The sequence below is a fragment of the Drosophila simulans genome, chromosome 3L (assembly GCF_016746395.2).
Source record: "Drosophila simulans strain w501 chromosome 3L, Prin_Dsim_3.1, whole genome shotgun sequence".
Lineage (NCBI taxonomy): Eukaryota > Metazoa > Arthropoda > Insecta > Diptera > Drosophilidae > Drosophila > Drosophila simulans.
In genome coordinates, this window is record NC_052522.2 from 13208847 (window position 1) to 13231691 (window position 22845).

Consider the following 22845-nt stretch of genomic DNA (forward strand, 5'->3'; position numbering starts at 1 on the left):
TTGCCCGCCGAAAATAAATTCATATACCTGAGCGTTGGATTTGTGAATTATGCCTGACAAATACAAATGGAACCGCCAGATGGAGACGCCGTTGGCCATCGGGCACCCAGCACCTTCATTATGCACTTTTCAATTCATTAAAATGCCACAAATACTTATTTATTATTGTCATCTGTGCGCACCTCGATTTGGGTTAGCAGCCGCGTAGCTTGGAGGCTGTAAATAGCCCAATGTGTATATAAGCCCTTCACTCAAGGATAATTCCTTACATAAAACGTACGTTAAATGTCAAAGTACCACTGCGACAAATCTAGTTGACTGATAATGCAAATTCACATGTGATTGGAATTTACACTTCAAGAAAGAGAACAAAGTGCATACAGGAAATTATTTATTTACTTTGATCATGATTCAAGTTTAAGCATCATCTTAAGAACTTACATTAAATGTAGATTGGAAAAATAAATAGAAGTACATAAAATGTTTTGATTAGTTTTGAGTAAAGCACTGAGCCTCGCTGATCGGCTTGCATTGCTTTGTGGGAAGGTCCCAGCCATATTTGTAAGGACACCTCGCAATGGTCAGATAGCCGCTGAGGCACCTGTAGTAGTACTCGCACCTCTGAGGATGAGGATGGTCACCATCTCCGGAGGCGTCGCAGTGCGGTCTTTCTTGAGCTGGAGTGGAAGGCTTTGCAGATGGGGAGGATGGCTTATCAGATGTAGTCGATGGCTCAGTCACTGAAGGAATTGATTCTGTAGGGGTTGTTGTCGGATCAGCTTGTAAAGTAGAAGAGTCCGCAGATCCTGTAGAGGCGTATTCAGAAGGCGGTGTTGCAACGGGAGTGGTTTCTTCGATCCCGTTCTGCTCCTCACCAGTAACTTGCTTATCGGGCTGCTCCTCGGTCTGGACTGAGTCTGAGTTCCTTAAACACACACCCTCATCATCAAAGGCACACTCTTGGGTTCGATCGTCAAAGTAGGTGGACTCGGGGCAGCTGTCTCGGAAGGAGTCCTCTCCATTGCAATAGATGTACGAAGCGCAATCTTCGATGGCCATGACAAAGGTATCTAATGGAGCATTCGCGCACTGCGGGAAAACTTCGGCTTCAATTGAAGTGAGATATCCTGCCAGGATCAGCAGACAGAGCAAAGATACTTTAAATGACATGGTGCTATTCAGTTGGTTCACTTTATTGATACAGTTGAGGTTTGGCGAACCCTATTTATGGCAATTTTCAAGCTTCATTGCGAAACCCTTATCATTGCACTTGTAGTTGATATCTTTCTAAATAACATGTTGCCAATTTTTATCTTTCTACCAATAATTATGTCAAGGGCGTCCATTGACTTAGTTGCCATGATAAGGCAGTACCAAGGTAAATACTTTTAGGTATTTATACTCTAAGCAAAGAGTGGTACTTTTTACTTATTAGTTACAACATAATATTAGATAAATAAAAGTATGCCTTGTATCAAATTTTCCAAAGAATTTACCTATCAACTTTAAGTGAACCTTTAGAATTCTTTCGAAGCAATATTGAGAATAATTGGTGTTAGCTAAGCATTTATATTTGTTGGCAATTTTTGATAAGCGATTGTTCCAAATTGTGACTCTTGCTTCAAATACACATTCGCCAGTGATAGCCTGCTGAGATCGTAGTCCAACACATCCAATTGCTGCTCCAGTTGTCTCTTGAGATTCCGGACTCGCAATGTGCCCACGGAAAGTGGCAAACGGTTGTATTCCGCAATCAATTGATTTTGCCGCTTACGAACGGCATCCATAAGCATCATTCTCTGCTCACTGTTTAGCAGAATTGGCTGGGAATCCTCCGTTTGGGAATTCTCCGCCGGTTGAACCTCCGCTTCATTCCGTTGGACCTCTACAACTGGTAGCTCTGCACAGGACTCTTGCGAGTGTAAGCTTAGTATATCGTCTGGGTTAACATCCACCATCTCGGGAATGTCCATTTGGCGGACCCTTGGAGAACTTGCCTTGAGGGATTGCGAGCAAATGGATGCCTCATCATCCTGTTTTCGACTGGAGGAGAAACAGTTGTCCAGGTAATTTAAACCGCCGGGCAAAATGCCGAACGTGTTAGCTAACGGCCGGTGCATTGTGTATTGCCCCGGCTGATAGCCATCGCGTTGTTCCGGCATTTTGCCCAGCTCAAAATTGGACGCAGTGCGTCGCAGATGTAGCCTCTCGTCGAGAAACTGTCCTCCTCTGCCTTCCACTGGATCGTCGCCCTCGCTGCGGGATTGCAAGTTGGTATGCGTCTTCTCCGAGCATTTGAGCAGGGCGGCACTGAGAAACCGCTCATCGCTGATGTCCTCCGTTTGAATCTGCTTCTCGGATAGCTTCCGTTGACTGGGAACAACTTTTGCCCCTGTTCCGCCATTCAAGCCCCGCTGGGTGGCGGCCAAAAGTAACCTCACTGGGCCGCAGCATCTGGCCATGGAGGAGGCGGTGGGCATCTGGTAGTTTGGAGACGCCTGGCTCACCATCATCCGGTTCTCGCGGAGAAAATTGCGCGATGTGCCCATCGATGCCCGTTTCATGGCCACGAGAATCGATCAAAACAAAAGATGTAAAAGAAAAAGAAACAAATATAAAAACAAAGAACGTGGGTTATTGTTTCGGGAGCTACAAAATTATACTGAAAAATTATGCTTAATATTATTTAACAATGAAGCTTTAGGCAAAACGGGATCTGATCTCTTTCCTTACATGCAAACCAAACATTGAAAAGTAATCAAAAATCAATAAGATCGTATCGTATTGAATCCCAAATATTTTCCAGTTAAAAATTGAACTTTTTATAATTTGATATTTAACAAAAGAGTTTGAGTTTGTTTTCTCATTTCATTCATTATTTTCTCATTTCATTAATTTTGTTTATTAATAATCCAGTAACTCATAAAAATTCAACTGCATAACTTGCTACTTGAGTTGATCGAATGCCTGACGGAGCATTTGATTGCAGAGAGCTGCAAATGGATTGATTTCCACCAGCTGAAACGAGAACCGTATTAGATGTAATTTATTGCGTAATTATTATATCAATAACCTGTTCCCTGGCGAATTTACTGCCCAACTGGGCTGCTGCCTCGAAGTCGGCACGAGCCGCCTCCAAATTATCCTGTTTACGATATAGGACACCTCGCTGACAGTGGGCGTGGCACTTGGTGCGGGTCTGCTGATCATTGGAAAGTTCCAGGGCTTTGTTTAGGTCATCGAGGGCATCTATAAACAGGAATATCTGAATGAATTCATAACCGTTTACATTCTCTTACTAACCCTCATCACGTTTGGCCAGGCGTAAAGTTTGTGCACGGTTATTTAGCACGGAAGCCCTTTGGGCTAGATTTAATGATTGTTGAAATAGCTCCAGGGCTCCATCAAGATCCCCGCTTTCGGATAAGCCAATGGCTCTTAGCTCCAGTTCCCTGGAAGCTTTGATGGCCTGGGTGTCCGGCTCCACATCCTTGAGGTCGGATTCAGCGGGAATTAAGTTATTTGTCTGTAGGCTGCTAAGCTCGAGGGGATTGAAAATGGAATCGAGCACCTGCTGATCATGGGGACTTAACTTAAGATTGGCCTGAGGCATGCTACGATGTTGTTTACTTTATTGGCTCGATCAAACTGAGCTGGAAACACACAAAATAGTTGCGGGAGAACGAAATGCAAATGATGTCGTCCAACCTGTTCAGTTAGCGGAGAAAAACATATTCGAAACAAGATATATCGCTATAGTCGTGTTTATCAACTGTGAATATCTGCTATTCACTGCCTCTTAAAATCAAAGCAATCAAACATTCTAGTATTATATCTTAGTTGATTAGAATTAACATTTTAATCGTGTTAAATATTTAATATAACGTGAACAAAATATTAATAGTGTATTTCTGTGGCGAGTTCTAAATGAAAACTTCTTACAAATATATATATATATTGAAATATTTCATCTTAACGCATTTCTGATAGATTTCCATATGGCCTCCAAGATCTAGTTATAGTTTTTCTTAAGTATTTCTTAAGATCGCCAGATGGCCCTTATCGACAAACTATTTCTGCTTCAGTTCAACTCTTTTTTATTTATATAATTATGAATTCTCTGTACTCTTGGGATTAAAATTTGTTAGCATGTGTGTACATTTTCTAACAACAATTGGATACATTTTTAAAGCACACTCATAGAATTTAACGACGATAAGTTGAACTCGGCTATGAACTAAAATAAAATAAATTAGAATTTCTCACCATGTTATTTTCAAAATAAACAAAATAATAAATATTGTTTAATACATACATAAATTTATGTATCTTTATTGGAAATCCCCTCTTAAGTACTGATTGTAGAGCATTGCCAAAAAATATTCTTAAATGCATCGCATCTTTATTAATGCTTTAAAATACAAGCTGGCCATATGCCGGCGGAGGAACTTCGTGCTGTGGGATTTGTTCCCGTGTGGTACGCATTCTTGATACCGGCAATCGTGGTGCTGCAGTGCGTCTTGAACTTGAATCCTTCAAGTTGTAGCACCCTACAATAGAGAAGCCAACAATGTAGATGACTACGAGAATGCAGAAAATTAGCATATCGACTTTCATTCCTTCGATTTTTGAGTTTATATCGTATTTAAGGTCTTGTATTTTTACACAGTTATCAATTTCGTTATATGATTTCAAACATTTTGAATATTCATTACTATCGTAATGAGCCAGGACATACGAATCCCACATAATAGACGCGTACAAAACAAAATTAGCCGGCCGCAACATTGACAACCTTTCGAGTTGAGTGATTTTAAATTACTAATTTCGAATATGCTTTGCTCAGAATTTGGTGTTCCTGATAAGCGTTTTCTATTCCTCGAAGGTTATTTTAAACCCATTAATCTTAAGACATAAGAACACATAAGAGCCCAGAGTCCCTTTTCAAAAAATCGAATACTCCATTTTACTCTATAAGTAATGGGTATAATAATGTAGAATGTGTCAGTTTCCGTTTGGCTTCGATGATAAGCCTTTCTTATATGTATATTTACCCTGAGATCGAATTATTTATAAATTCACCCAATAACTGCACTTAAGTTCGAAGCCAAATACTTAATTTGAGTTCATACGATCAACTAAATATCTATTTCCATAAGAATAGGTGTTACATAATATGTAATTTCGTGTTTGCCCCATCGTTTCTCTATTTTCTGAAATTTTTTCATAATTTTTTTAACTAATCTTAAATACTACAATGATTTTCAATCGAAATAATAAAATTTGTAACAGATCTAATGGATATTTTTAAAATAATTGGTAAAACAAAAAAAAACCTTCAAATTTAGGCGGTAACAAAAATAGCACTGTTTCTCGTATTTTGCTAAAACTAAATCAAAAAATATAATAAGAGTTCAACAAATGGATTATATCTTAAGAACTATGTTTAAAGAATATTAATATTTGGTTGCGTGACCATTGTAGGTAATGACAGCTGCGCATCCTCTTGGCATAGAGTCCACCAAGTCCTGGTACCGTTTTTGACGAATTTTGCTCCATGAATCCTTGATCCTCGATCTCCCATGAATCCAAAGTTCCTCGTTATTGTTGGGTTTGGCTTCAGAAACCTTTTTTTACGTTCGCACAAAGTTTTTCGATTGGATTCAAGTCGGGTGACTGAGCAGGCCATTTCATTACTCGGATCGATTTCTGCTCAAACCACTTTCGAGCTCTCTTGCTCGTGTGTTTTGGGTCGTTATCCTGTTGAAATGTCCAAAAAAACGGCATTTCATCCTCGGCATATAGCGCCATCACATTTTCCAGGATATCTGTGTAAATGTGCTGATCCATGATGCCTTGAATCATATGAATCGGATCTACTCCATAGTATGAAAAGCACGCCCATACCATGATGTGTGATCCCCCGTGCTTTACCGTCTTAAAGGTGAAGCGAGGATTATATTCAGCTCATGGTGGACGCCGAACATAAGAACGAGACCCTTTCCCACCAAAAAAAAAAACAATTTTGCTCTCATCTGACCACAAAATGTGGCGCCCCTTCTTTACAGGCCAGTCCTTGCGTATCTTGGCATATTCGATTCGCTTTGCCACATGCTTCACAGTCAAAAGCGGGACTTTTCTGGGACTGCACACATTAAGGTTGTTTTGTCTTAAGTGTTTGCGAACTGTTTCCACGCTTGCAGCTATCTGGAGCTCCTTCTTCAGTTCCGTCGCCGGCTTAAAAGGCTCCTTCTTGCTTTGCCGAACCAAGCGCTTGATCTCCACGTTGGACATAGAGGGCTTTCTTCCACGTTTTTCGTTATTTTCGACAAACAGAAGTGCGTTGCGGATCATTTTGTTTGAAAAACCAAAAAACCGTCCCATTTTAGCGTAGGTTTTACCTTCAGAGATCATGTTTTTAATCAAATTCCTTTTTTCGACGGTAGAATGCTTTCCCCGACCCATAACTAGAAAAATTTTTGGTCTTCTTTTGAAAAAAATTCAATTAAAACATTTAATGCAACTCCTTTTTTCAAAATATGTCGAAAAAAAAACCCAAAGCAATCACTCCTATTAATTTTATTCAGCAAAAACGTGGTCAGTGCTATTTTTGTTACCGCCTCATTTAGAGCCCTTTTGCAGAAAGTGCCCAAAAATAAAAAGAACCGTTACATTGAGAGAGTCAACATTTCTTGCTTAGAGAGACAACATATGGTACTTATTATTCATGCAATCAGACTTTAAAAAAAAATAAACATTCAATACCTTTTTTTAGGAAATCAACTTTCCACCTGCAGTAGTGCTATTATTTTAACCGCAGCTGTATATATATATATATATATATATATATATATATATATTGAAATATTTCATCTTAACGCATTTCTGATAGATTTCCATATGGCCTCCAAGATCTAGTTATAGTTTTTCTTTAGTAATTCTTAAGATCGCCAGATGGCCCTTATCGACAAACTATTTCTGCTTCAGTTCAACTCTTTTTTATTTTTATAATTATGGATTCTCTGTACTCTTGGGATTAAAATTTGTTAGCATGTGTGTAGATTTTCTAACAACAATTGGATACATTTTTAAAGCACACTCATAGAATTTAACGACGATAAGTTGAACTCGGCTATGAACTAAAATAAAATAAATTAGAATTTCTCACCATGTTATTTTCAAAATAAACAAAATAAAAAATATTGTTTTACATATCTTTATTGGAAATCCCCTCTTAAGTACTGATTGTAGAGCATTGCCAAAAAATATTCTTAAATGCATCGCATCTTTATTAATGCTTTAAAATACAAGCTGGCCATATGCCGGCGGAGGAACTTCGTGCTGTGGGATTTGTTCCCGTGTGGTACGCATTCTTGATACCGGCAATCGTGGTGCTGCAGTGCGTCTTGAACTTGAATCCTTCAAGTTGTAGCACCCTACAATAGAGAAGCCAACAATGTAGATGACTACGAAAATGCAAAAAATTAGCATATCGCCTTTCATTCCTTCGATTTTTGAGTTTATATCGTTTTTAAGGTCTTGTATTTTTACACAGTTATCAATTTCGTTATATGATTTCAAACATTTTGAACATTCATTACTATCGTAATAAGCCAGGACATACGAAGTCCACATAATAGACGCGTACAAAACAAAATTAGCCGGCCGCAACATTGACAACCTTTCGAGTTGAGTGATTTTAAATTACTAATTTCGAATATGCTTTGCTCAGAATTTGGTGTTCCTGATAAGCGTTTTCTATTCCTCGAAGGTTATTTTATACCCATTAATCATACAAATATGAGCATACTGTTAAGACATAAGAACACATAAGAGCCCAGAGGCTCAATCCCTTTTCAAAAAATCGAATAATCCATTTACTCTATAAGTAATGGGTATAATAATGTAGAATGTGTCAGTTTCCGTTTGGCTTCGATGATAAGCCTTTCTTATATGTATATTTACCCTGAGATCGAATTTTTTAAAAATTCACCTAATAACTGCACTTAAGTTCGAAGCCAAATACTAAATTTGAGTTCATACGATCAACTAAATATATATTTCCATAAGAATAGGTGTTACATAATATGTAATACATATTCTAAGTCTACAGTTGGATGGGATATATGATATATATATGTATATATGTAGATATGTAGATATTCATAAAAAATTATTGTATGCTAATAAAAACAGGATAGGTTATTTTACCTAATCAAGACCTTCGTGATCATACCCATGTGATCGAAATTCACTGTATTTATGGTTCGATTTGTATGCTGTCATATGATGGCGGAGGCGCCTCGTCCTTTGGAATTTGTTCGCTCGTTATCTCCGGAGTTTGTTTCGGCATATGTAGAGCTATGGCGTATGGCGGTGGATTCCCGGAATCCACGGATTCCGTCGTAAGCCTTTCGTTCAAAGACATCTGGCGAACTGTGCTCTGCGAAACTTGTAATTCCATTGAGGGTGGGATAATCGAAGGACTCGACCTTCGATCGTTTAACGTGCACCATAAGATAATGAAGAGCACCACGACGATAGCAAGCCCGTAATTAATTAGAAATTCTTTTTTTATATGGTGGCTTTTTTCTATGTATTCCATTTCATCCAGCTGGTGGGTTTTCTTTAAAATTAACTCTTTAAGTTTTTCTATTCTTTTTAAGTCATCAGTTCCCTGTTGAAGTTGGTGTTGAAGATTTTGGAGTATTCCTTCCTGAATTTGAAAAGTTTGTTTATAGTGTTCCATTATTTAAAACCTTTTATGTTCAAAGATGTGAATGGACTGAATTTCGTGTGCTTTCACTGAGCGACGCACAGTTCTTTCCAGCTATTAAAATGCATATCTTTTAAGGCAAATTTGACGAAATTTAAAAAATCATTGAAGTTTCTTGATAGCCAAACACTTAGTCATGTAAAATTCTACGAATAAAAATGGAGAACGCTATAGTCGAGATATCAGATACTCGTTACTCAGCTTAGGACGAGAGACGAACGAGAAATTTCTACATTTTTCCGGCATATCAATAAAAATTGGGTAAAAAATAATAAAATTTAAAAAAATATAACGATAGACTTTGTTATTGATCCTGAATATAAGAATATGTGTATACATTATAGGGTCGGAAACCTGTTACATACTTTTCAACGACTTCTATTATATCCCTTTATGATTAACGGGTACTAAAAGTAAATATTTAAAGAAATACGCAAACTGCCCTTTTTCCTAATATGTCAATAGATCTTCAGATGTAATTTAGAAGTTGGTATTAAACATTATCTCAAGGTAACTTATGAGATATTGTGTTCAGAAACGTTTATTCCCATTTACCGTGAATAATACAACATACATAATACAACATGAAATTACATTTACGATACTTTATTTAATATATGTCATATTTTACTTAGTATATTGCACTCTCTTTCCGTTTTTTGTATGATGACTGGGCCTTTGATTGGTTAATTTATTACTTAACTGCCTACTAATACTGCTGCTTGAATTCTTTAATGACTGTATAAGCTATTACTACATCTTTTTCTCGTTGCATTGGCTTGTCGTGTTCGGTAGCTAATGGTTTAACATACTATAGCTTATGTTTTCTTGATTTCTTGAGCATATCACAGAACAAAAATGACAGTAGAATATGACATGTTCGGGTCTGGTGTGGAAGAGTTTTGGGTTCAAGTACGAGTCATAGAAAGTGTAAAAATATTGTTCGGAGCTTAAAAGTAAATATTTGTGTATGCGTATATGTTTATTTGATATATGTATGTATATATATTATATTAATGTATATCTATGCCGTGTAAATGTTCATATAAACTGTGATATCGCTTTCTAGAAAAATACTGAGCAAAAGTACTTGGCATTGTGCATTAAGGGGTTGTCAAGGATCAGGGCTCGCGAACTCCAACTGAGGCTCAATTCCTCGACAGCCTATACGAGAATCTTGTCGTACGACGGCGGCGGCGATTCATCCAACGGCAGTTGTTTACCCATTGTCGCCGGCGTCTGTTCCGGCAGCAGTATGGCTATATGGTAGGGTGGCGGACCGGCTGTAGCCGCCGTCCCGCCCACTGTTGTCACCTGCCGCTCCTCCAGATATCGTCCCTCGCTCATCTCCAGCAGGCAGCCGGCGGACTGTGCGGCTCCGGTTCCCGCCAACGAGGAGTTGACACCGCGGCTATGGCAAACCGCTGCTCGGCCATTCGAGCGACTGGAACTCGAGAAGAGGCCTTTCGGGATGCGGCACAGGCTGATCAGGCAGGCGGCCAGAAAGAAGGCCGAGAAGGTGCAGAAGATCAGCACCTCCAGCCCAGTGCCCTGGTGGTCGAAGTAGAACTTTGTTCCTGCCACAAAAACGGAGGCCAGTACCAGCGAGGCGCACATGCCGCACTTCAGGTGGCTGGGCAACAGTTGCGAGTCCGCGTGCTGCAGCAGTGCATGATGGTGCTGCTGCAACTGGTTGCTGTGCATTGTGGCAGGTGCAGCAGCTACCGCTGCCGCTGGACTGGCGACACTTGCTGTCTCAGTGGTTGTGGATGATGTTGCCGCTGCTGCTGGCGTCAAGTGTCGCATGTTGCTGCTGGAATTGTGGCGACGCGGCGTGGCGTAGGCTGTAGCTTGCCGCTGGTTGTTGCTGCCGCTGGTCGAGTGATTGCTGCTGTGCTGGTGATGGGCGGTGTGGTGATAGGCGCTGTAGGCATCATCACTGGAATGAGGTAGTTCGATAGTTAGACAGGATATCCAGCTATTTGCCGTAGTGCTAATCCTTTATACTCACGCATAGACGTTGCCCGAGTATTGCTGCTGTTGCTGCTGCTGCTGATGTGCATCGTAGTGTCTCATGGGCACAGCCATGTTGCCGAATTGCGGATGGTGGTAGCTGTAGTGCTGCTGCTGCTGATGCTGCTGCTGTTGGTGCTGGTGTGGCTGTTGCTGCTGCTGCTGGTGCAACAGTTGCTGCTGCGTCCTTGGCTGATAGCGCGCGTTGCCGTGGTGATTGTAGTGCGATCCTCGTGCCACCAGCGGAACGATGGTTCCACTTCCGGTGAGGACTGCTGCCGAGGAAGTTATTCCGCTGGCATGGTTATTGTTGCTGGCAGTTGTCGTTGTGCCGGTGGCAGTCAAGTTATTGTTGTTGCTGGTGCCACCGCTGCTGGAATGTTGCTGCTGCTGCGCGTGCAGGGAATTGTTGTTGCCATATGACGACTGTGACTGGCGACTGGTGCCGGGCTGGTGCATATCGTACGGCGTCTGCGGCAGAGATCGATGCACCGGTGGCATTGACTGGCCGGTGCTGTTGCTGCAGCTGGTGGACTTGGTCCTTCGTGGCGGATGTCCATAGCTGAGACCGCTGCCAGCGTGCGACAAGGATGCTGCCACGCGAGACCGTCCAAATCCACACTGCTGTGAGCGCTTGTCAATCCAGAAATGCATGCCGACGACGGGAAATGTAAGTTGCGTTAACTAAAAAGATGGGAAAAAATTATTAAAAATCTATGAACATGTAGTAACTAAAATAGCAGCATATGAATTGCATTTGAAGTATAGTGGTTGAACAAATATTCTAATTATTACAAAGAATGAATAGACACAATGTATGTACTTAAAGATTTACTAATTAAAAGGATTTCTTATGTTTAAAGCCTTTTTTCGTTTAAACAAATTTAACGTACGCATTTTTAGAGTGCAGACAGACAGACAGACAGTCGGCATTAAGTGCTGCAAACTTATTTGAAGTTCAAGCTGTGTGTTTAGTATGGGGTAAAATCCTTGACTAGACAAAGCGCATCTGACTCATTTGGCTTTGTGTCTGCCAGACGGAAGGGAGTCATTCCACGTTCCCGGACTCGGTCTCGGTTCCTTTATTGCTGTTGCAAAAAGCTAAAACAGGAAACGTGCGCATCCCATTTCGTGAGGCTGACTCTCACCCGCGAGTGACCAGGACCTGCTTTGGCATTTCCTCTTTGTGCTTCCCCGTTCGAAGGTGCAACAAGGAACAAAGGTTGCCGTTGACTGCCATTGCCTGGTCAAGGAACCCGACCGAAAAATAAAACATTCATTGAACGCTTTCACTTCCCGTGTCATTGGCACCCAGCCACATCCAAAACATCCCAAAACACCAACAAGGCCGCAAGGACCCCAGCGCGCCAAAACGCACAGACAGATTTTCGTGTGGGTGTGGGATGTTTGGAAAGGACATGGCCAGTCGGCAGTGGGGTTCACAGGGGGCAAGATGTTTTAGTTGTTTATTTACCAGTATTTGAATCAATTACTTACATGAACTTAGCAACAGAGGGTTGTAAAAAAACATGTAAAATTTGGATCTAAGTTAATTAAAATGTACCCCTAAACAACCCGTTGCTTTAAGAACACCTTTGTTGCCAGAAAAGCAAAGCTGACAGGTTCAGGGTTCACGAACTATTCAAAGATGAATTATGACACGTACTTTTCTCTGCTCTTGAAAGTGTTTTGGCAGAGAAAGAAGCCCCCGATCCCATTGTGCCTGGTGTTTGCATTCATGGTTCTTAACTCGCTTAGCTGTTCGTTGAACTGTCCCTCTGGACTGGCTTTTTGTGTGTGGTGGTGGTCTCTCTGGTGTTAGCCAATCAACAATGACGGCGGGAAAAATAATGAATTTTTTAAATTATCCCACAGACAATTTGCCGTGTCGCGTAAACAATCGAGTGCACATACGCACCGAGTACCGAGCACCGTGACCACAAGCCATAAAAGTCAACCACACAATAAAATAACTTTTATTTCGGGAACTTTCCTGTTCCACTTGGCAGCTAGGTTCAAAGTTCAATGCCTGTCAACATCTTCGAGAGCAGAATTACACAACGCAATGCCATAGAGAGCTGAGTGCAAATAAATAAATACTCGAGCACGGGCGAGGACAATAAAATAAACATATTTAAAAGAGACATTTTGACAACCTTTTGATAGGTTCATTTCGTTTCCATTTCTCGGCTGGCGCCACTCGGATTTCGGTTTGTTTTTGGCCACCACCATTTCCATCGCCCTCATCCCGCGTGAGGGTTCAATGCTTTGTGCTCCTGCCACCCTGATTACAACCATTTAGTTTGCTTACCATTCGGGGCAGAGTTCAGCTCGATTCGCCTCGATGCTGGTCAAGATTTGTGCGGAACTTGAAGGAAGTCGGGCATTGACATTGCCCAGCAAGGTATTGCCCTTGCTAGATAATCATAAAAGTAATTTCTGGTCTACCAGCATAGAAAATGAAAGTGAATCTGCCCTCGCGGAACGCCCATTCAATTAGTTTTAACAAAGCACCATATATGAATCACTATCTCAGCAGCCACCTTAAAATAATTTTATTATCAGACCTGCTCTTTCCCCCTCATTGAGCTGAATACCATCAACAAAAGCAAACTGTCCAATCATTGGGTCTCCTTGAAATATTTCCCATAAAAATCACTTAAATAGATACAATAGCACAATCCGATTTTACTCAAGCAACCAGTTTTATTTTTGACCCTTCGGCAGTTCAGGTCGCCTGAAGTTGGCCTCTTTGCCGCCCATGTTTCAACTGTTTCCGTGGTGTAGCGGTTATCACATCTGCCTAACACGCAGAAGGCCCCCGGTTCGATCCCGGGCGGAAACAGGTGATAAACTTTTTTGTATTTTTAATAAATTTTTTTTAAGTAGCCACCAGACTAATGGTTGAGTTCCTCCTTTAATGCTCCTTTATTTTAGCAATAAAGGATTTAAGTATTAATCAAAATTTATAGATTCATAGTTCTCTAATGTTCGCTTTATATTATATGTAACTCAAATATTTAAAGCAATGCTTGCAGATATATACTTGTATATATATAAGTACTAATTCGCATCATGTCTTACCTAGAATCTGACAATAATTGTAGCAGAAATTAAAAGAAGACTAAGTGCAGATGTAACGTACATTACATTTTCCTAATGGAATTTTTACTCAAAAATTGACATCAAATAAATACATTTACTCATATATATTTCACATCAATCCGAATAATAGTTCAAATAAATATAAAATCCAAATAGAAAAATTAAAAAAAAAATTATTTAACCTGTTTCCGCCCGGGATCGAACCGGGGGCCTTCTGCGTGTTAGGCAGATGTGATAACCGCTACACCACGGAAACAGCTGAGCATAGTTCGTCCGAAGAGCCTCTTGTGCGCCACAGAAGGCTTTCGGTTGGGCAAAGTGCCAGTAAATTGAATCAAAGCGGAAATCTAAGCTAATCATAAGTGGATCTAAATGTGATTAAATATATAAATTTAAATACGGTAGCTTGGTACTTAAAACCGTTGGCTTTTTGTTTATATTTTAATTCCTATGACTAGATTGATGTTTCTCCTTAGACAAATTTCGGAAGAATTACTTTGGTGATTTTAAATATTTGTATTAAATTGTAGAACTTTTTAAAAATCATTATTTTTTAATAAATTCGGTGCAAATGAAACGCACGCAAAGCCAACGAAATGTTTATTAAGCAAAATTCCTCGGTTATTGAGGAAATTCATGGGAAAAAGAGCTATCCCAACAAAGCGACCATTGACCATAAATGAAATGCCAGACATTTATCCTCACCTCCAGCGGATAAAATGTACATTTATGCGTCACTCGGAAAAGATGCCAAAACAAAACACAAAACGTAAACTTTAAGGCAGGAACCATTTTTTCCTGCTCTTTTCACAGACACTTATGCTCACCTCCGTTGGATAAAATCTATGCGTCATTGGACAAAGATGCCAAAACAAAATGCAAACTGTAATCTTAAAGGCAACAACAAATCCCCCATGCTGTTTAAACACCCCGTTTTGGCCATTTTACTCTCACTCGTATGGTTTGTTTTTGCCATTAACCTTTGCCGCTCGCTCTTTTCGTTGGCGGGAAGTGCAATTTTTTCCTTTTTATCCGAAAGCCTTTTTTCAGGATTTAGCGGCTGGATGACTGAGTGACCGTCGGTCCTTTCGTCTGTCTGTCAGTCGTAGCATCAAAAGGCCATAAGAAGGAACAATGTCTCCCTGCCCACTTGATGGCGTACACGCTGCGTATGAGCAATGAGCGCTGACTGCATGCGATTCTGTCTGCGAATGTGCAGATGTGGGTTGTTTTCAAGTGCATCACTAAGCTTTTTACCTGCAATATATTTTCTCGGATTCTCGTTCGCCACGAAATGTGGTGTTCCTTTCAGCTTTTCAATGCCTTTTGCCTATTGGCACGTTACTGTCACGTTTCTCGCATTTATTGCACACATATTGTTGTTTCTGGCACTGGTTTTTTCAAGCTATTTTGTAGTTGCTGCAGCAGAGTCCTTGAACGCTCAACTGACCCGACACGACAAACACACAAATGACACACACACACACACACGCAGGCTGACTTGGCAAATAAATATCCTTTTTGCGAAGAACTCGTCACACGAAGGACTCATGCGACTTGCAACTTTGTATTCACTTTAATTCAATTCGATTCAATTCAAAAAATCAGTCACCGCTGCTGACTCGCGCTCGAATAATTGTATTTTGCCAACCTTGCGGCCCGAGACGCAGGTGGGCGGTGGGTGGTGGGTGGTGGTTGTGTGTTGGACGATGGGTGGTGCCGCTGATTCGCCTGCGATTCGAACGGCGCAAGGACTCGCAGCCAACTGAATGTGTGAATGCAGCTGGGCCAGCGTCGCGCTCGTTTTCACTTTCATGAGTTTCGCAGAGCGCTCTTTCACTCCCCACCGCCCCCACGGGTGGTTTTCCTCTTTTCCTTTTTGCCATCAGACAGCGTTTTGTTTTTGCTTTCTGTATATGTGGCCGTGCCACTCGGTGGGCGAGCGGGTGGTTGGCGTTTGCAACCAGAAGAGCATGAATGGGGTGCTCTGTGGAGCACTCTTTCTCTCTTTTTTGAAAAATAAACACTGTGGCTGCACAGCACATGCGCCGTCTACAGAAGACCATTGTGAACGGGCCATCCAATTCAAATTGTAACGTCTATAAGCAAATATTTTGTAAGTAAATTTATCTATTTTATTTTAGTTCACTACTTCGTACTCCGTTTGTTCATTACTTTACTTACTAATGGAACTTTCTTGGAATGATAAGAAGGACTTATACCAAATAATATATATTATTCTAATAACGCCAACCAAAAATGTTATGTACTCTTTAGAAACACTTCCTATCACTTTTTAAAGTCTTCTAATCGAAAATCAAAAGCAAAGGGGCAACAGGTTGTAATTATTTATTTATGAAAACTCAGTTAGACACCAACGAATTCCGGTCTGCGGCAATCCTCCACCTTGGGATCGTAGTAAAGACCCGGAGTGCAGTCTAGTGTGACTCCACGTCCTTCGACGCAGTAATAGTATGCATCTCGGCGAGATTTGTGTGTGAAAAAGTGAGTTCCCATAAGGGGACACTTAATGTCAGCACGACGCAGAGGGGTTCGGGAATAAGGCAGAATATTCCTGGCTGCAGCATCAATCTAGATAAATTTGGGTATATATAAAAACATTTTCATTCTAAATTAGTTCAGAAGCAGCTAAGAATGTACTTTAAACCAATCCTTAGTTGCACAAAAACGATCCATTCGCAAATATATAATTAAAATAGTAAAAAATCCACTTTCCCCTACTCACCGTGCAGTTAACATTCTTGGCAAAATCGCAGCACTTGCAGCTGGGATTGTAGGCCAAGCCAGGAGCACACTCCTGTTCCCACGGATGACCATTGGAACAGACGTAGTACTTGCTGCAGGAGGCCTTGCTACTCAGGTAGATGATGTCCTCTGGCTGGAAGGTGGCGGAACAGTCGTTGGCCACACAGTCGACAAACTCGGGGAAGTCACAGCGATCCGTGGCGTTGTTGTACTGGAGTCCATCGTGGCATTGGCGCAGCACGGGTTTGCCGTAGTAGCAGAGCACGTACTTGGTACAGGTGTTGTCGTAGCAGAAGCTGCTCAATCGGAACGACTCACAGGTGGGCAGGCACTGTACCTTCTCCATGTAGGTGCACACTTGGAGAACAGGATCGTAGCCCAGCTCACACGGCTTGTTTGGATCGCAAATATCTGTATTATCCTTTGCCAAATCCATACAGCTTCCTACTTCCTTAATGGTTTTGTCTACAAAATAGCACATGCTTAGTTTAGAAACTTATGTATAAGGTATACAAAATATGGCCTGAACAATTATTTTTCATTTGCTTTTAAAAATAATGAGATGTTTTAGTGTATATAACTCACTTTCACACTCGATATATTTGGAGCAATTTCCAACATAGGGCAAATAAACTCCATCCGCCACATTGCCGCAGACATTTATCTGGGTGTTTTCGTACATATCGTAAATTTCCTTATCCTGGACACTTAAGCCCTCACCATCGTCGTCTGGACCGGGGGCCACTACCAGATCTTCGTCGGCCCGGTTCCGATGAACCATCAATATGATCAATAGTAGGGGCCCATTTAATAGCCACTTCACTTGGGGAAATTACGGTTTATTAGGTAAATGAACTATGGGGAATCCCATACCATGAGCAACTTACTCCTGGATAGCTTGAACTGTGTGCCACAACTGTTTGCTATCAGGCCAGGAAATATTCATTTTATATCGACTCTCTTTTGTCGTCTAATGAGTTTTTGCCAACTTAGACTTATCAAGCCGGTTATTTCGGCACACGACTCCTCTATAGGAAAACTACGCTATTATTTCTGCAAACACTTCGACTCGACTTTCAATTTGTCACCACCAAACATCGCGATAATAGGCATATTCGAAATGTTTTAAATAGACTAGTTCTCAGAAACCGTGGATATCAATGAAAAAAGTTTTAATTTCCTTGCACGTTTAGTTTTTTTATCACTTGAGTGCACAAGTAGTTAAAACATTCAAAGTATTACTGCGCAATAGCGATTAAAATATGACAAGATACGAACTTTTTATAGAATAATACATTCCAATTGGATTGAAAAACAAAATATAACAAGAATTTAATAGATATATATTGAAGAAAATCTTAAACTTAAACTACAAATTAATAATTTCTAGATCTTCCAAGTAATGCGGCTATCCTATCCAAATATTCCAAACACTTGTAACAATTACATCGGATCTTGAACGATTCGTGGTTAGATGATCAACTGTGACTCATCAATACACGTGTTTCCTAATGGCTGACAGAGGTGTATGTTCCTGAATATTGGCTCATGTTCACCGAACTTATCTCCGCCCGCCGAATTTGAATGAGGAAGAACCATCCAATTACCACATGGAAACATGCATCCATATCTGATAAGATTGGGAATTTGCAGGGAATCAAAACAAATCGGAGATTGAATGGCAAGTCAGTTTGCCTATAAATGGAGGGGTTTTTCGAGGTAAGACGATAGTAACCGCAGGAAACCAACCTTGAATAGTGAGTATGAATTTGCAGCTATGGAACCGAAATGATCTAACTTGGTTTATTTTCCAAAGTGATAAGTCGCCTGACCCTTTTGGCACTGGTTGCCCTGCTTGGAAGCTGTAGCGCTGCTGATGGCGATGTCAATGTCTGCTCCAATGTGGTCAACAATCTCTTTGTTCCCCAGGTGGGCAACTGCAGCAAGTACTTCCTGTGCATGAGTAAGTTACTAACACCTGTGGAAATCTAGTTCACCGCATTATCCTCTTCCCAACCCAGATGAGATAGCTGTGCCCCGTGAATGCCCCACGGACTACTACTTCGATGCGAGGGATCAGGAATGTGTGCCTCTGATGGAGGTCGAGTGCATTGGATCCTGTAAGAACCGTGGCCTGTCATCGTTCTGCTACGATCGCACGTGCACCAAGTACGTTCTCTGCTTCGACGGCACTCCGGTGATCCGCCAGTGCTCCGATGGACTGCAGTACAATGCCCTGACCGATCGCTGTGACTATCCGCAGTATGTCGACTGCGTGGACAACCTGTGCAGCCGGAATAATAATCCGGATGACATCGTTTACATACCCAGCAAGGCTCGCTGTGACAAGTACTACATTTGCATGGATGGTCTGCCTCAAGTTCAGAACTGCACAAGTGGCCTACAGTACAATCCAAGCACCCAGAGCTGCGATTTCCCCTCGAAAGTCAACTGCACGGTGCGTGTTTTTGATATTTGAAGTCTCCTGTGAGCTGTGTAAAAAACTATTCATTTCCTTCAGGTGGAGAGCCTTCAGCGGAACATCCTGCCCTTTGCCCGAGCTCCACCACGTCTCGCCGACATTGAGTGTCCATCGGAGGGCGCCCACTTTATTGCCCACCAGAAGCGTCAGGATGCATACTACTATTGCCTAAATGGACGTGGAGTCACCTTGGACTGCACACCCGGCCTGGTGTTCGATGCCAAGCGCGAGGAGTGCCGGGAACCACACCTCGTGGGCTTCTAGTTACTCGAAATAAAGATCCAATACGATTTCAACCAAACGAATGCCTTTATTATACAACAGATTACGATAAGAAAATTAATCAATCAAAGCATGACAGATTATTTATAAGGTATCTTATAAATCTTCTAAAAATGTAAGAAATCTACAAACTGATTGAATGACCTCTTTGCAAGGATCCTTAACGTTTAAAAGCTATTTGGATATGTATTCATACTATTGCGACATAAAACTTTAGTTGAAGTGGAACAGGTAATAAAAGTTCAACCGAATTAGCTAAGTAAATAAATTGACTGTTTATTAATCATTTAATAACTGAAACATCTATAGTACTTTCGTCACATAAAGATTTTTTTATTCAGATCAGCCATGTTACAGGCCCACATTCTGGGGTTCACGGCACTCCTGAACCTTGGGATCGTACCAAAGACCCGACGAACAATCCAGAATCAGACCATGTCCATCCACGCAATAGTAATAGGCATCCCGTCGAGACTCATGGACATAGAAATGGACCCCGGATGGTGGGCAGATTCCTTCAGTAGCACCAGGTGAAAGTCGTGATAGCTGCTGCACTTTTCTGTTCATAGCTGGAATCTAAAAAGTTAAAGGGTTATCCCACTATTTCCCTTAAGAGTGTACTTGTTGTTCTTAGCCCACCTGGCAGTCCGACTTGGATGGAATATCGCAGCAATCGCACTTGGTACTAAAGTGGAGGCCAACAGTGCAGGTTTGCTCCCTGGGAATTCCGTTGCCGCAGATGAAGTACTTCTGGCAGGAAACCTTGCTGGGAACATAGCGCAGATGATACGCATTGGAGTAGATGGAACACTCGGACTCCACGCAATCGACATTTTGGGGAAAATCACAGCGATCTGTGGCAGAGTTGTATTGAAGGCCATCCTGGCATTGCCGTAGAACAGGTTTTCCGTAGTAGCACAGCACGTACCTCGTGCAGGTTCTCTGGTAACTGAAGGTGCTGAAATTGAAGGCCTCGCAGGTGGGCAGACAATCAGCTTCACCAGGATGTACACAGCTCTGGGTATTTGCATTGAACTCGTAAGGCCATTCGCATTGCAGCTCTATGGCTCGACCAGCTAAAAAATAAACATATAATGGAGATTCCAAAATATGACGATCTTAAGCTCAAAACTCACAGCGACAAAGGTAGTACCTATTACAGTCCCCCACAAATGGTAGAAACACATTATCTGCCACATTGCCGCAGATACTCAAGTTGCCGGTAATTAGACCATATTCCAGACCGGAAGTAGTTAAGTCCGTTTCTAGGGTGCTATCTGTTGTTCCAGAAACCTCCAAGTCTTTGGGTCTTGCTCCAAAAACTCCGCAAAATATGCAGATAAAGTACCATATTACTACTGCAAAACAGAAAAATTATAATAGTTTTGTATTCCAACTTCTGTACCGCACACCTCCACTCATTGTCAGCTTTTTATTCAACTGAATCTCTACTCTTGTGAGTATGTACCTTTATAAGGTTCAAGCCTCAGATTATCTTATCACTATATCGATGTACACAATGCAAACAACTGGCAAATGAATTGGTGGGAAAGGCGATGACTCTTGGAGGTCTAAATTTGGATCACCGTTTTCAGAGCAGGTTCACGTAAATCATCATACAATTCATAGACATTTACATTAACACAGTGGCTTATATTTATAACCATATTTTTATAAATAGATTAAAATTTTTTTTTAAAATGCTTCTGTTGCAATTACAATAAAAAAAAATGTTTCAAACATATTTTTAATTTATTTCTTACCTTCCCTTTCTAAATATTAAAAAAGTTTCCTTTGTAGACTTTCATATAAATGTGGAAAAGCTTGTCGGCTGTTTCTAAAAACTCTACACACACCCGAAAACGATTCAAAATATTTTCGTTTTCGGCACATCGTTTCAGTTGAAATTTGGGCATCTCTTTGTGCACAGCTCATCGCTCGGAGGATTCGAATATTATTAAAAGGTAGCATTTTCAAGCATAATATATTTTGTGTATGGCGGTGTACATTTTCATAAGTGCACTTGTTAGTTTTGCCTTCAAAAATGCCAAGATGACTGACACTATTCTAACTGAAAAATAATTTAACAAAGAGCCATTTATTTATAGACAGTGCCTTGCGATGGGCCTTTGTTTGTATTGAGAAAATAATCAACGTGCACGATATACATAACACCAAGTATTCCCTCTTCTCCTCAGGAACCCAGAAAATGGTCAACGAACTGAATAGGCCTCAAAATGGGGACAATGCCGCCTTGAGCGAGGTAAGCTGGAGTCTTCGGAAAATTCTAAAACTCTTGGTATTTAGGTGTTTTAAAACAATTAGAAAACTCAGTCAGTAAAGTTAAATAAATACCGTGACACATTCTTTTTAGACAACAAGATGAATGAGTTACACCAATAAGCCTACAGTCTCTAGATGTTTCAGTTAAAATTGAAATTTGAGTACGAAGCTTCTTCTATACCAGTGAACTAAATAATAGTGGTTTTTAATAATAATATACAAAATCATTTTTCTTTCGATGTCATAATGTAGTCTATGACTAAACTATGATGTTTTTTAACCAATTTTTAATAATTGCAGTTTCCAAAACTAATTATTCGTATTTTTTAAGCGCCTAGCTGCTTCCAACAGACAGCTGCAAGAGATGCAGGAGGAGCACCGCCAGTTGCTTGAGGAGATGGAGACACTGCGCTTGCGAGCCGCTGAGCTGACCCTTCTGAATGCGCAGCGCCGACAAGTGCGGCAGTCCACCGAGGAGGAGGAGGTTCAGTCTCATGTTGAGTCCTCATCGGAGACAGTAACAGTTGCTTCATCCGCCAGTGCTTCTGGAGACTCCACCAACAGGGAGGAGGCACCATCTGTTGAGGAGGAGGGCGAGGAGGACAAAGAGGAGCAGGCCAGTTATCTGCAGGCGAAGCTAAACGAGATCGCCAACCTAAAGGCGCAGTTTAAGCGCGTGCAGAACATGGTGGACACCACCAAGATGATCGAGGAGCACATGTCCTCCAGGCAAACGGTGCAGGTCCAGAGCTCCACCTCCGTTCAGACCAGCAGGCAGACCACCTCGTCAGAAGTCCGAGTGGCCACCGAAGCCGTAGAGAGTGCCCAAGAAGAGAATCCATCGACCTCGTCGGGTGCTCCCGACAACGCCGAGCTCCTGAATTCCATGCTCAACATGTTCACGGACTTCACCAGTGATCTACGTGGTCAAGCGGAGGGACTCCGTGCGGAGCGGGATCGGATTAGGGCGCTCAAGGAGGACATCATCCAGCGTAAGCAGGGAAAGTAGGCACGTCCAGACTTAAAAGGGGCACTGGTTCTAGTCATATAATGTGTATTATCCAAGGAACATATTATCAAGTAATCTCCAAATAAATAATTATCCTTAAAAGATATCAAATTACCAAGTAAAGTTAGT

At 41.3% G+C, this 22845-nt stretch overlaps 8 protein-coding genes and 2 non-coding genes across 10 annotated transcripts; 3 read left to right on the forward strand and 7 right to left on the reverse strand.

Moving 5' to 3' along the window:
• Window positions 1-384: 384 nt before the first annotated feature.
• On the reverse strand, window positions 385-1424 carry LOC6737951. Its single transcript, XM_002084734.4, has one exon. The coding sequence runs from the start codon at window positions 1168-1170 to the stop codon at window positions 490-492; it is 681 nt and encodes a 226-aa protein (XP_002084770.1). The 5' UTR covers window positions 1171-1424; the 3' UTR covers window positions 385-489.
• A 125-nt stretch (window positions 1425-1549) lies between these two features.
• Window positions 1550-2679, reverse strand: LOC6737952. Its single transcript, XM_002084735.4, has one exon. The coding sequence runs from the start codon at window positions 2562-2564 to the stop codon at window positions 1560-1562; it is 1005 nt and encodes a 334-aa protein (XP_002084771.1). The 5' UTR covers window positions 2565-2679; the 3' UTR covers window positions 1550-1559.
• Window positions 2680-2885: 206 nt separating this feature from the next.
• On the reverse strand, window positions 2886-3673 carry LOC6737953 (tetratricopeptide repeat protein 36 homolog). Its single transcript, XM_016169639.3, has 3 exons — window positions 3304-3673; window positions 3074-3249; window positions 2886-3018 (listed from the first exon to the last, which is right to left on the reverse strand). The coding sequence occupies exons 1-3, from the start codon at window positions 3611-3613 to the stop codon at window positions 2947-2949; spliced, it is 558 nt and encodes a 185-aa protein (XP_016031704.1). The 5' UTR covers window positions 3614-3673; the 3' UTR covers window positions 2886-2946.
• A 5693-nt stretch (window positions 3674-9366) lies between these two features.
• Window positions 9367-15667, reverse strand: LOC6737955 (GATA zinc finger domain-containing protein 10). Its single transcript, XM_016169638.2, has 3 exons — window positions 15152-15667; window positions 10788-11473; window positions 9367-10715 (listed from the first exon to the last, which is right to left on the reverse strand). The coding sequence occupies exons 2-3, from the start codon at window positions 11441-11443 to the stop codon at window positions 9941-9943; spliced, it is 1431 nt and encodes a 476-aa protein (XP_016031705.1). The 5' UTR covers window positions 11444-11473; window positions 15152-15667; the 3' UTR covers window positions 9367-9940.
• Window positions 13562-13634, forward strand: Trnav-aac. Its single transcript has one exon. It is a non-coding gene; the product is annotated as a tRNA-Val (tRNA).
• Trnav-aac lies at window positions 14078-14150 on the reverse strand. The gene has a single exon. It is a non-coding gene; the product is annotated as a tRNA-Val (tRNA).
• A 559-nt stretch (window positions 15668-16226) lies between the features above and the next one.
• Window positions 16227-17595, reverse strand: LOC6737959 (probable chitinase 10). Its single transcript, XM_039293370.1, has 4 exons — window positions 17548-17595; window positions 17246-17482; window positions 16641-17125; window positions 16227-16486 (listed from the first exon to the last, which is right to left on the reverse strand). Coding segments are annotated over exons 1-4 (948 nt in total). The 5' UTR covers window positions 17549-17595; the 3' UTR covers window positions 16227-16261.
• Window positions 17596-18311: 716 nt separating this feature from the next.
• On the forward strand, window positions 18312-19443 carry LOC6737960 (protein obstructor-E). The gene is made up of 4 exons (XM_016171424.2): window positions 18312-18417; window positions 18477-18623; window positions 18682-19118; window positions 19182-19443. Coding segments are annotated over exons 1-4 (810 nt in total). The 5' UTR covers window positions 18312-18416; the 3' UTR covers window positions 19407-19443.
• A 270-nt stretch (window positions 19444-19713) lies between these two features.
• On the reverse strand, window positions 19714-20893 carry LOC6737961 (peritrophin-44). Its single transcript, XM_002084741.4, has 4 exons — window positions 20837-20893; window positions 20561-20782; window positions 20064-20500; window positions 19714-20000 (listed from the first exon to the last, which is right to left on the reverse strand). Exons 1-4 carry the CDS (start codon window positions 20844-20846, stop codon window positions 19776-19778), a joined length of 894 nt encoding a protein of 297 aa, XP_002084777.1. The 5' UTR covers window positions 20847-20893; the 3' UTR covers window positions 19714-19775.
• A 353-nt stretch (window positions 20894-21246) lies between these two features.
• Window positions 21247-22834, forward strand: LOC6737962. The gene is made up of 3 exons (XM_016171425.3): window positions 21247-21388; window positions 21623-21687; window positions 22039-22834. The coding sequence occupies exons 2-3, from the start codon at window positions 21634-21636 to the stop codon at window positions 22714-22716; spliced, it is 732 nt and encodes a 243-aa protein (XP_016031708.1). The 5' UTR covers window positions 21247-21388; window positions 21623-21633; the 3' UTR covers window positions 22717-22834.
• The last annotated feature ends 11 nt before the right edge of the window (window positions 22835-22845 follow it).